The 11,262-nt window shown below is 58.7% G+C and overlaps 1 protein-coding gene across 1 annotated transcript in view; it reads right to left on the reverse strand.

The window, feature by feature from the left end:
- TDRD9 (tudor domain containing 9) overlaps window positions 1-11,262 on the reverse strand; it is a 46,049-nt gene that overhangs the window by 23,665 nt on the left and 11,122 nt on the right. Inside the window, exons 7-13 of the mRNA XM_015565394.1 lie at window positions 8,827-8,991; window positions 7,898-8,001; window positions 3,614-3,678; window positions 2,807-2,861; window positions 2,593-2,677; window positions 1,506-1,563; window positions 289-393 (exon numbers count right to left, since the gene is read on the reverse strand). Of these exons, the coding sequence (XP_015420880.1) occupies window positions 289-393; window positions 1,506-1,563; window positions 2,593-2,677; window positions 2,807-2,861; window positions 3,614-3,678; window positions 7,898-8,001; window positions 8,827-8,991 (637 nt within the window). The remainder of the gene's footprint in view (window positions 1-288; window positions 394-1,505; window positions 1,564-2,592; window positions 2,678-2,806; window positions 2,862-3,613; window positions 3,679-7,897; window positions 8,002-8,826; window positions 8,992-11,262) is intronic.

Genomic DNA, 11,262 nt, shown 5'->3' on the forward strand with positions numbered 1-11,262 from the left:
CTCAGGAAGGAAGTGCAGAAAGATCAGGAGTCGGAGGAAGGGTCGCCAATAGCTGACAAAGCGAGCCCCTGGCTCCAGCTCCTCCCGGAAGTTCACGGATTCTCTGCGCAATGACAGCGGTGGCGGGACGGACCTGCCCGTCAGTGCGCACAGCCTGTCACCAAAGTGACTGGACCAGAGGGTCGCAGGTTCGGCCAGAGCCTGAGAGCTGGCCCCGGGAAGGAGGGAGGCCCGAGTGCGCGCAGAAGCGCAGGTCTGAGGGGTCGGAGGGCGTGCGGCCAAGCTTACCTTTCCTCTGGTTACAGCTGGTCTTAGAAGCCCAGCTCAGGCGCAGACTCTGATAATTCGTGTCTTCGTCACAAACCAGAGTTCTAGTCAAACAGAAGTCTATAACTGCCACGTAAAGAGAGGAGTGTGAGCACGAGGCAGTGAGGGGGACTGCCGACCCTGCCTCCAAGGACCGGTTCGTGGGGCAGGAAGGACAGGCCCCTGCAGCCCACCTGGCACCGGAGGAGCCCAGCTGGGGGCAGGGAGCTGCCCGGCCTCTCTGCGCAGTGTCCTCGCCCGTGGCCCAGGTGACAGAGCCCCTGCCACTCCTTGGGCAGACCCTCCTGTCCGCTACAGAAGGGCGTCTCCGAGGCAGGCACTGAGCCTGGGGCCTGGCCCTGTCCTCCCAGCCAGCCCCCACTACTCCTCTTCCTCCTTCCCTCCACTCAACACAGGTTGCTCTCAACCCATCTGTCCCGTGAGGACCTGCTCCCCACCCCCATCCCTTTAGGGCCTCACTCCTTCTGCCCAAAGCGCAGTCTGCCCTCCCGCCCTCGAGCGCCTGCGCCCTTGGCCTGCGCTCTACCCCTCTGCCCAGGCCCAGCCCTGCTCAGTGACAGCTGTCCCCACATTCGGACCAAGTGGCCAGAGGCCAGCAGGCTGCCGGTCCCTTCACCTCCTGGTCACCAGCTGCGCGGGGCCCACAGAGACCCCCGTACACTCCATCTTGTTCGATGGCTGCCCTCAAGCCACTGGCGCCCTCTCCTTCCTCACTCTCACTGAGGCCGGGCCTCTGGGCCCCGAGGATGCGGAGGCCGCCAGAGCTCCTCGAGGCACCTGCCCAAGGCCAGGGGTACACCCTCTCTCTCGACCTTGTCACTCAGCGAAGCTGCCCGGGGCCTCCTGGCAGGGCGTGAGCTCTCATCTCCTTGGCCCCTCGGCTCCCTCTACACCACGCCACGTGCCAGGAGTGCTGTCAGCCGGCGTCCTGTCCCCTCCTTCTCCCTCAAGGTCTCATGAGAACAAAGACTTGTTTTCTGCTCTTCCCCAGCTCCCACACACCCCCCGCCCCCCCACAAACACAACCCACCCTGTCCTGGCCACACGCCTTCCTGCTCCTGGGGCCATCCTGGGCCAGAACCCCATCTTCCCACAGTCGCTCCCTGGCAGCTCAAGTCCTGCTCCCACGCCCTCCTCAGAGGCCTCCCGCAGCCCCTCGGTGCGGACGCAGGTCTTACCGTACTTGACGTCCGGCACGGTGACCGAGCTCTCCGCAATGTTGGTGGACAGAATGATCTATCAAACAGCAAGGAAGGACCGCGTGCTTACCGACCAGGAAATCAGCCAGGCTCACACACTCAAACAGCACTGACAAGCTTCGCAAACACTGGGCTCAGGTCTCTGAAAGGCCTCATGTTCCTCTTGTATCCCCGTCGCACTTGACCAAGGGTCCTGGGCTGGGGAGGAGTCAGTGTCGTGCGGCCTCAACAGCTGACCCTGCCTTGGACCCCAGCTCCGCTCCACAGCGTGGGACTCGGGCGGCACGGCCTGGTGTTCTCATGAATGAGCGGAGATGATGGCTCCACCCACTCACGCTGCGGGGAAGCCCCTGCGAGCTGGCGCGTGAAGCTCAGGCAGGCGGGAGCCGGGTCAGGGAGCAGCCGCGTCACCGTGCGGCGCCCTCTGCGGGACACCCGCCTGCGCGTTGGAGGCACCCCCTGTAAGCGGGCACCTGTCACCCTAATTGGCCTTCCTGACAGCTCTGCCTCGATGTGACTGACTCGGGTTCAAACATACCACACAGGCTGAGAGCAGTGGTTTGCTCATCACACAGCTGCAGGTGAGACCCACGTCACCTGCCCAGGCCCACCTTCCAAACCCTTCGCCTCAGCGTGGCACCTCCTCCTCCAGGGGGTCACTACCAGGGGCCAGGCCGTGCCCAGGGGGAACCAGACACATGGAAGGGCTGCAAGCAGTGGCCCTGGGTGCCAGCGAGGTCCCACTACCCTGGAGGCTCCGACTGGAGCCAGGCCCCACCCACTGCAGCAGCTCTGCTGGGCCGCGATGGGACCGCCCTCACTCAGGCACAGGCTGAGAGGAAAGGAACCAGGAGGCGCTCACCAACGTCACCTGAGCAGTGCCAGGGACACCGGACGGTCCGCGCTCTGAGACGTGACCGAGGAAATGAAACCCTGGCAAACGGACCAGAAGCCAAAGACAAGACGCGCTGGCCGGCTCACCAGGCTCGCGCCAGTCTGTGGCTGAGTCGCCTCAGCCCCGACGGCCCAGCGCAGGGGCTGCAGTACCCTCGGGCCCCACGCCCACCTTTCTGTAGCCGGGCACTGGGCTCAGGAACACGTTGTTCTGCTCCTCCAGAGTCACGCTCGAGTGCAGGGGGTAGACCTGCAGCCTGGGGGGAGGGACACGGCCATGAGCACGGGGACAGGGCTCGCACCAGGGGCTGCGCTCACTGCGCTCGGCTCATCGCTTCAGGCTGAAGCCAGCACATGCTGAGGAGGACTGGGTGTCGCTCACACACCTTTTCTGGATCATGTTTGTGAGGAGCTCGTGCATGTAGTTTATTTCACTCAGGCCTGGGGGGCAAAGGGGGGCAAGAAAGAGGGGTGTTTAGTGCTGGAAAGCGTCCTCAGGTGAAGAGCATGTCTCTTTCCAAGAGGCCTCCCCATTCACTGTATCTCCTTGTTACCCCCCACCTCGCCGGTAAGAGCAACAGCGCGAACGCACAGCAGCACCGAGTCCAGATGCTGGAAACACAGGTGGGAACACCTGGACCCCCAGCCTCCCACGCCCCCCGGGAGCCCCAGCAGTGCTGCCGGACAGCTGTGCGCGAGGCAGCTACTCTTCTCCCCCCCAAAACCTCCCCCGCCCCCGGGAGCCCCAGCAGTGCTGCCGGACAGCTGTGCGCGAGGCAGCTACTCTTCTCCCCCCCACTCATTCCCTAATTTTCTACAACAAGCATGAAAAATTTTACAGCCACAAAATAGTGGTTAAAAAGTAATAAATGTTATTACTCTACAATATTAATATTAAAATAGTGAAGAAGGCCCGGTCAGTGCGGCTCTGCGACTGAGCATCCACCCATGGACAAGGAGGTCAGGGTTCCATTCCCAGTCGGGGCACTGCCTGGGTTGTGGGCTCGACCCCCGTGGGGGGCGTGCAGGAGGCAGTCAATCAATGATCCTCTCATCCTTGCTGTTTCTGTCTCTCTCTCCTTCTCCCTTCCTCTCTCTCAAATCTATTTTTTTTAAAACATGTTTAAGAAGGAGAGAGACAGAGAGGACCCCTCTCCTGGCGCTGCCATCGCGGCCCGAAGGCTGGCACTCACCTGGCAGAAACACCAGCACACTGCCCCGCTCCCACGCGAGCTGGGCGCCCGCCCAGGCCTTGTTCCTGTTAAAAACGTGAGGTGCGCACGTTAACCACGCGAGGACAGCCGTGCCGTTCCCAAACCCTCCCCAGCTGCAGCGCCCGATGCCGACAGCCTTGCCCAACCACGCGTGTAACCTTCTCCGCACGAGGAAAGGCAGGGGCCGAGGAGGAGTCCCAGGCCCCAGGCTCTCATCACTTTTCCTATGAAAACTGTCTGTCAAGGTTTTCCTGGGAACTTAATCCACCCTCAAATCCAAACACTGGAAATGAACTCCATGCCCTGGCCGGGCCGCTCAGTTGGTTAGAGTGTCATTCCGATGCGCCAAAGTTACCAATTCGATCCCCAGACAGGGCACATACAAGAGTCAACCAATGAGTGCACAAAGATGTGGACCAACAACATCAATGTTTCTCTCTCTCTCTTCCTCTTCCTCCCTTTCTCACTCTAAAATCAGTGAGAATATCTTTAAGATAAACTCTAAGGAGTCCAAACTGTCTGTCATTAGGAAGCCCTTTTACAGGACAAGATCCCAAACCATCCCCTCGCCGCCCCCACCCAGCTCCTGTCACTGTGACGGTGTGTGCAGTGAGAACCCTGCCCTGCAGACCTGGCAGCCCCTCCGTGCCAGGCCTGGGTCTTTGAAAAGACCAACAGCACCGATGCCCGATCTGCGGCAGAGGAAGACCAGCCGGTGCCAAAAGCAAGGAAATGCCCCGTGCCCAACGACACGCAGCCAGCTGTGGACAGCTGATCATCCGAAAAGAAAACTGACTGTGATTAACTCTGATATTTAAATAAACCCGAGTCTCAAGAGGAAGAGAAGACAAGGCACAGACTGAGCGAAACCTTCGCAGAAGACGTCTAGAGCTGGTATCCAAACAGACACACTCTTCCGGCTCAACGTGAGGAACAAGCAACATGAGACATGGGCGAGACCCGAACAGACACCTCCTCACCGAAGATGGACAGGTGACAAGTAAACGTGAAAAGATGCTCCGGCCACGTCGTCAGGATGGTAAACTGGAGCCACGCGACCCGCTGCACACTGACAGGACGGCACCGCCAGGGGCTGAGGGGGCGGAGCAGCGGGACGGGACGGGACGGGACCTCGCTCACTGCCGGTGGGAACGCCAATGAGGCGGCCCCTGGGAGCGTCTGCCGGGTCCGACACAACTGCACACACTCTCGCCGCAGCCTCGGAGACATGTTCCTGGGCACTGACCCCAAGAGCTGAAAACTCAGGTCCGAGCTGACAGCAGCTTTAGTCACAAGGACCCAAACCTGGAGCCACCGGATGTCCTCATAGGCCCAGCAGGCCGTGCCTATCACTCAGCATCAACAGACGGAGCCGCCCCAGCCAGGGAAGGCGTGGAGGAACCTGAGGGGCACACGCCACGTGAAAGCAGCGTCTGAAGCGGCCACATGCTCTAGGATTCCGATGACATGACATTCTGGAAAAGGCAAGACTGTGGTGCCAACAGGTGTTCAACGGGCCCTGCCAGTGCGGCTCAGCTGACGGGTCATCATCCGTTGACTGGAAGGCTGTGGGTTCCCGTGCCGGGTCAGGGTACATACCTGGGTTTCAGGCCCCCCCACATGGGAAAGCAACAGATTGATGTCTCTCTCACATCAATATTCCTCTCTCTCTTTCTCCCTTCTCCTCTCTCTAAAATCAATAAGCACGTCCTCAAGGACAAAATAAATAAAATAAAATAGGCTGTGGTTGCCAGGGGTTATGGAGCGGGGGCGAGCAGGCAGAGCCCAGGGTTTTCCAGGCAGTGAAACGACTGTCAACACCACAGTGGCGACGTGTCATTACACACTTGTCACACCCACAAGACACACGCCACCCAGAGCACCTGAGTGTGACCCCGGGCGTGGGCGACGGCCTCCATGTGAGATGCTGGCAAAGGGGGTCGCATGAAGACCCCCTTTGGTGCTTTCAGTTCCAATTTACTGTGAACCTAAAACTGCTCTGGAAATGAAGTCTATTGAAAGGGGTCCATGAGTCCATTGTGACACTGAGAGAGAGGGGGGAGGCGGGGAGAAGGGCGGGGGTAAGAGGGAAGCTTCTCTTCACAGAGTGACCTCAGGGAGGAGTCAGAGCGAGTGACAAACCCGCACAGTGGGCACGCGGCGGCCACCAGGGGAAAGGCTGCCGGCAGCAATGCCCGCGCTCCGATTCCGGGAGTCCAAGGGGCAGGAGGCGGCGGGGAGGGACCACAGCTCCAGCCTGCGCTGCCCCAGAGGCACCACGACTGCACGTCAGCCCGACCAGAACGCAGGCTTCCCTCAGGAGCAGGCAGACCAAAGGCGACTCTCACGTCACAAGGTGATGACAAGAAAAGGCCACCCCAGCCCAGGAAGAACGAGGAAAACGAGTGCACTGGATGTACGCAGGTTACTGCTCGACATAGCTAACAATTCAGGAAAAGCAGGAGTATGGAGAGGGTTACATAGCAACCTCACTTTTACACCTAACAAAACTATTCCAAGAATGAAACACAGTCTTAGCTAAATAAAAACTAAGCTGCCCAGCCAGGGCTACCAACAGACATTTAAAAAATATATATTTAATGATTTTAGAGAAAGGAAGGGAAAGAACCCTTGCCTTTATAAATACCCTTTTGTTGTTGTTATTAATCCTCACCAAGGATATTTTTCCATAATAAATATTTATTGACTTCAGAGAGGGAGGGAGAGGGAGAGAAACATCAATGATGAGAGAGAATCCTTGATTGGCTGCCTCCTGCACGCCCTTTATTGGGGATCAAGCCCACAACCTGGGCATGTGCCCTGACCAGGAATCAAACCATGACCTCCTGGTTCATAGGTCAACGCTCAACCACTGAGCCCCGCTGGCCGGGCATTTGTTGATTCTTGTGTGTGCCCTGACCAGGGGTGAGGCCTGAAACCTCTGTGTGGCAGAACAACACTTCAACCAACTGAGCTACCAGCCAGGGCTCCCAAGGACCTTCTTTAGGAAGAATGAAAATGACCTAAGAGGAGACTAGGGTGCAGGAGAAAAAGATCCTATCTAATAAAGGCAGAACATGCAAATTAACCATCACACCACGACAAAGATGGCGGCGCCCACAGCCAATAAGGAGGGAATGTGCAAATTGATGCAACAAAGATGGCAGCAGCCAGACCGGGATGCTTGCATCATCACCATGGTGACGACACAGGCGTTACTCTCTGGCAGCTCTGGGCCTCTGGGCAGCGCAAGCATGTGCAGGGCAGACGCAGAGCGGCCAGGGCTGGGTTAGATGCTTGCTATGCGGCAGGAGGGGAGGAGGGGGTCAGGGGAGTGGAGGAAGCTACAGGAGTACAGGAGGGCGACAGGGCCGGAGCGAAGGTGGAAGGCGGCAGCCAGAGCAAAGGCTCAGGCCCTGGTGCCTGAGGGAAGCTGGTGCCGGCAGCCAGGGGAAGGAAGGCCTATTCTTGCACAAATCTTCGTGCATCGCGCCTCTAATGAGTAAATAAAATGACACCCATTGGGCAAATCCAAGCACAACGGTAGAAAGAATAATGAAACTTGTGGAGTTACAAACAGAGCTAAACTGGCACTCAGCTGCAGGGCCTGGCAGGCGGCTGCCAGGAGGGACGCAGGGCAGTGACTGCACCCGCCAGACTGTCTCCCTTTCACAGCTGGGGAAGGCAAGAAGAGACACGCGGGGGGTGGGGGGTCTCGCAGGCCCACAGGGACAGTGCCCCAGCCAGGCGGGGAGAGCGCACGCTCCCTGCATGCTGCTCCAACGCACACCGTGTGTGTGTGCGTGTGTGCGTGCGTGAGCTCAGCGGTGCAAGCAGCGAAGGTCCCGGAGGCAGCGCCTGCTGTCAAAACAACACCCTCCGAGCACCACTAGAGCCTCGGGCTGTCCCTCGGGGAGACGTGTCCAGATCCCAGCGAGTGGACGTGGGAGCACAGCAGACTCGGCGCGGGAGCACCTCGGAGATGGGAGAATGGCGAGGCAGCTGTGCTGTCCTCGGGCTGCGTGGACAGCACGTCGGGGCTGTGGTCCTAACTTTCAGACGGCCTGTCCGGAAGCCATACGTGGCATGGTTCTAACTTCAGGGGAAAACTTCACAAGATACGTACTAACCTCATTTCTGACTATGTAGAGTGACTACTGAAAAAGTCTCTACATTAAACCTTAACATAAAAAAAGCTTCCAGACGAGCGACCGCCTGGAGCCCCTGCGCGGCACCACGGCTGCTGCAGCCGAGGCCTCCTACCCGCTCTCCTTCATGTCCATGTCGTCAAACATCTGAATCAGGGAGACGGCGACCTCGTACATGTCCTTCGTTATCACCGGCTCCTCCAGGACGTGGGGGGAGAGCTGGAAGCAGGAGGAAACCGAGGGGGTCAGAGGGCATCAGGCTGGACTGTGGCTCCCCCTTCAGGGCGGCACTGTGACAAAGACCCCAGAGGCGAGGCATGCGTTTGCAGCCAGCGTCTGAGCACCGAGCCTCACCGAGCCTCACCGAGCACCCGCCCTGCCCAAGAGCAAGGTCAAGGTGGGCAGAGTCCAGGCGCCGCAGCCACGTGTCCGGCAGGGAACCGACTTTGAAGACAGAATCAGTGGCTCCAAACGTCTATGGGGCCAGGAGTTGTGACCCCAGAGTTGCCTGGTCACCGCCAGGAGCCCCAACATGATAACCTCGCATTAAAACCACAAGTCCCGCCGAAACCGGTTTGGCTCAGTGGATAGAGCGTCGGCCTGCGGACTGAAAGGTCCCGGGGTCGATTCCGGTCAAGGGCATGTACCTGGGTTGCGCGCACTTCCCCAGTGGGGAATGTGCAGGAGGCAGCTGATCGATGTTTCTCTCTCATCGATGTTTCTAACTCTCTATCTCTCTCCTTTCCTCTCTGTAAAAAATCAATAAAATATATTTTAAAAAAAAAAAAAAAACCACAAGTCCCAGGGCCAGGGAACCCCCGGTCCACCTGCCCACTCACGCACCGTCAGGTCACTGCAGGTAACGTGACCCAGGTCGGGAGTCACGGTCACCAGACCACAGCGAGCTGTGCACTCAGGCGGGCGGAGCCAGGTCCTGGTGACTGCCTCACCCCCGCGCAGCCCCCCAACGAGGCGACGTTATGCTCTGCCTGACCTTCCTCCACTCCCCGGAGAGGACCCCGCCGTGGGCCAGCGCCCACGTACCCTGCTGGGCGGCACGTGCTCCAGGTCGCCCAGATAGAACTCCTCGATGGCGTGGGGCTGCCCGGCCACCTCGAACACGTAGGCAGGGCTCATCCTGTTCCGCACCGGAGCCGCAAAGTAGTCCGCAAACTCCCTGCAGTCGATGGTGGCCGACATCAGGACGACCTGCGGGGGACGGGCCCGGGAGGTGGAGTGAGTGCGGACGGCCTGGGGGCCGCACCCAGGGCCGGCTGCTTCACACCGTCCGAGACGCCAACGGCGCGGACTGGGCCTCTCGTGGGATGCGCTGACGGCCAGCTTTCACTTTCTCTTCAAACACCTATCAAGTGAGGAGCTACAGGGTCCCAGTGACGCTGCACCCGTTTCCCTAAAAGGAACCTCTAGGGAACCTCTGCATCAGAAACCACTGGAAACAGAAGGGACTGGAGGAGGCGCTCCAGGAGGAGGTGCAGCAGCCCAGAGGACAGCGGGACGGCCGGACGCAGGGGGCAGCGACCAAGGAGCCGCCCTCACCTGCAGACACAGGACTCGGCTTTGCCAAAGGGAAGGTGGGTTGGTGGTGTCCTCACAAAACAGCCGAGAGGCAGGAGCAGCCCCTCAGCTCACCATGACGGTGGCACCACTCACCCGTCTCCCAGTGCCCAGCAGGGTGAGCGCGCCCTCTGGCCACTGACACCCAGTGCACCTGCATCAGGAATCTGTCATGTATACCTTAGTGCAGTGATGGCGAACCTATGATGCGCATGTCAGAGGTGACACGCGGGCTCATTTTTTTGTTTGATTTTTGTTAAATGGCATTTAAATATATAAAATAAATATCAAAAATATAAATCTTTGTTTTACTATGTTTGCAAATATCAAAACATTTCTATATGTGACCCGGCACCAGAGTTAAATTAGGGTTTTTCAAAATGCTGGCACACCGAGCTCAAAGGGTTCGCCGTCACTGGCCTAGTGGGAAGGTAAACGCAGGCGTTCAGTGCTGAGAAGACGTGGCCCCGGGCGGAGAGGAAGCTCCCAGAAGCACCCGGGAGGCAAACCTGAGGCCAATCTGACCTGGGCTCAAGGTGCAGGCGGCTGCCCGGCCCCGCCTCCTGGGCGCCCTTCACCCGTGGCTCTCACCGCTCCTAGGACCCCTGCCATCCCAGCTGGTCCGAGTGGCCGGCCAGCAGCGAGCGCAGGGTCCGGGCTGGCGAGGGCCGGAGCCAGTGGCCTCCACCGTTAGTGGGAAGGCCCGCCGGCCTGTGCTCGGGACCTGGCCTTTTTAAAAAGTAATGAGAGGAATTTTTGAGTTTCAAAACCTGATTGCAAAGCCTTCTAGCACCTGAATTCCACGACCTTGGCCCAGCTACACACACCCTATCGGTTCCACGTTTGGAAAACACTCTGCTACATGTTTCCCAATAAACCAGGAAGCTGTGAGCTGACGGCCGGCTCCTGCTCCTACACAGCAGGGCAGGGCCCTGCCACCAGGCAGCAGGGGTGACTCTCTAAAGACCATGACTCTAACTCTCTTGACTACTGAAAACAAAAAAATCAAGCAACTACCTGAGAGCAAAAAACGTCATGAAAATGACAATCAAGAACTCTCTGGCTGGTCTACCAACCTTTAACGTCGCCTCTGTTCAAATTCCAGAAGGAAAGCCATCGCCAACTCTCTCAGGTGTCAGTCACCCCAGGTGTAAGACAAGGTGCTGCAAATGTCGGCTCCCGCCCCACTGGGTGAGAACACCTCGGGCTGAGGGCCCCTTGGGTAGGGAGACAAGAGACACCCCTAAGCGAGTCGCTGAAGCGCCTGAAGACGAGCATGGCCCAGCTCAGAGGCACCTGTCTTCACGGCAGGGGGCCCGTTGCAGCCCTCATCATTGACAGAGCCGCGCTCTGCCCCCCACCCCTGCCCCCCCTATTAAGGAGCCCCAAAGGCCTCTGGGCAGCAGCATGGCAGCCCTGGTCTAGGCACATAATGATTAAGGCCTCTCCCACCCCTCCTATGGCGAGAGCTCACGCCTTCCCTTCTGTTCAGAGGAGGGTGAACAGCACTGACCACCCGGGGACTTCAGGTGCCGTGTCACATGAGTGTCTAGGGCAGTGATGGCGAACCTTTTGAGCTCGGCGAGTCAGCATTTTGAAAAATCCTAACTTTACTCTGGTGCTGTGTCACATATAGAAATTTTTTGATCTTTGCAACCATAATAAAACAAAGACTTCTATTTTTGATATTTATTTTATATACTAGGGGCCCGGTGCACGAAATTCGTGCACTGGGGGGGGAGGGGGAGTGTCCCTCAGCCCAGCCTGCCCCCTCTCACATACTGGTAGCCTTCGGGTGTTGACCCCCATCACCCTCCGATCACAGGATCGGCCCCTTGCCCAGGCCTGACGCCTCTACCAGAGGAGTCAGGCCTGGGCAGGGGACCCTCCTCTCCTGCCATCACT

This window comes from Myotis davidii, unplaced genomic scaffold (assembly GCF_000327345.1).
Source record: "Myotis davidii unplaced genomic scaffold, ASM32734v1 scaffold480, whole genome shotgun sequence".
Classification (NCBI taxonomy): Eukaryota; Metazoa; Chordata; class Mammalia; order Chiroptera; family Vespertilionidae; genus Myotis; species Myotis davidii.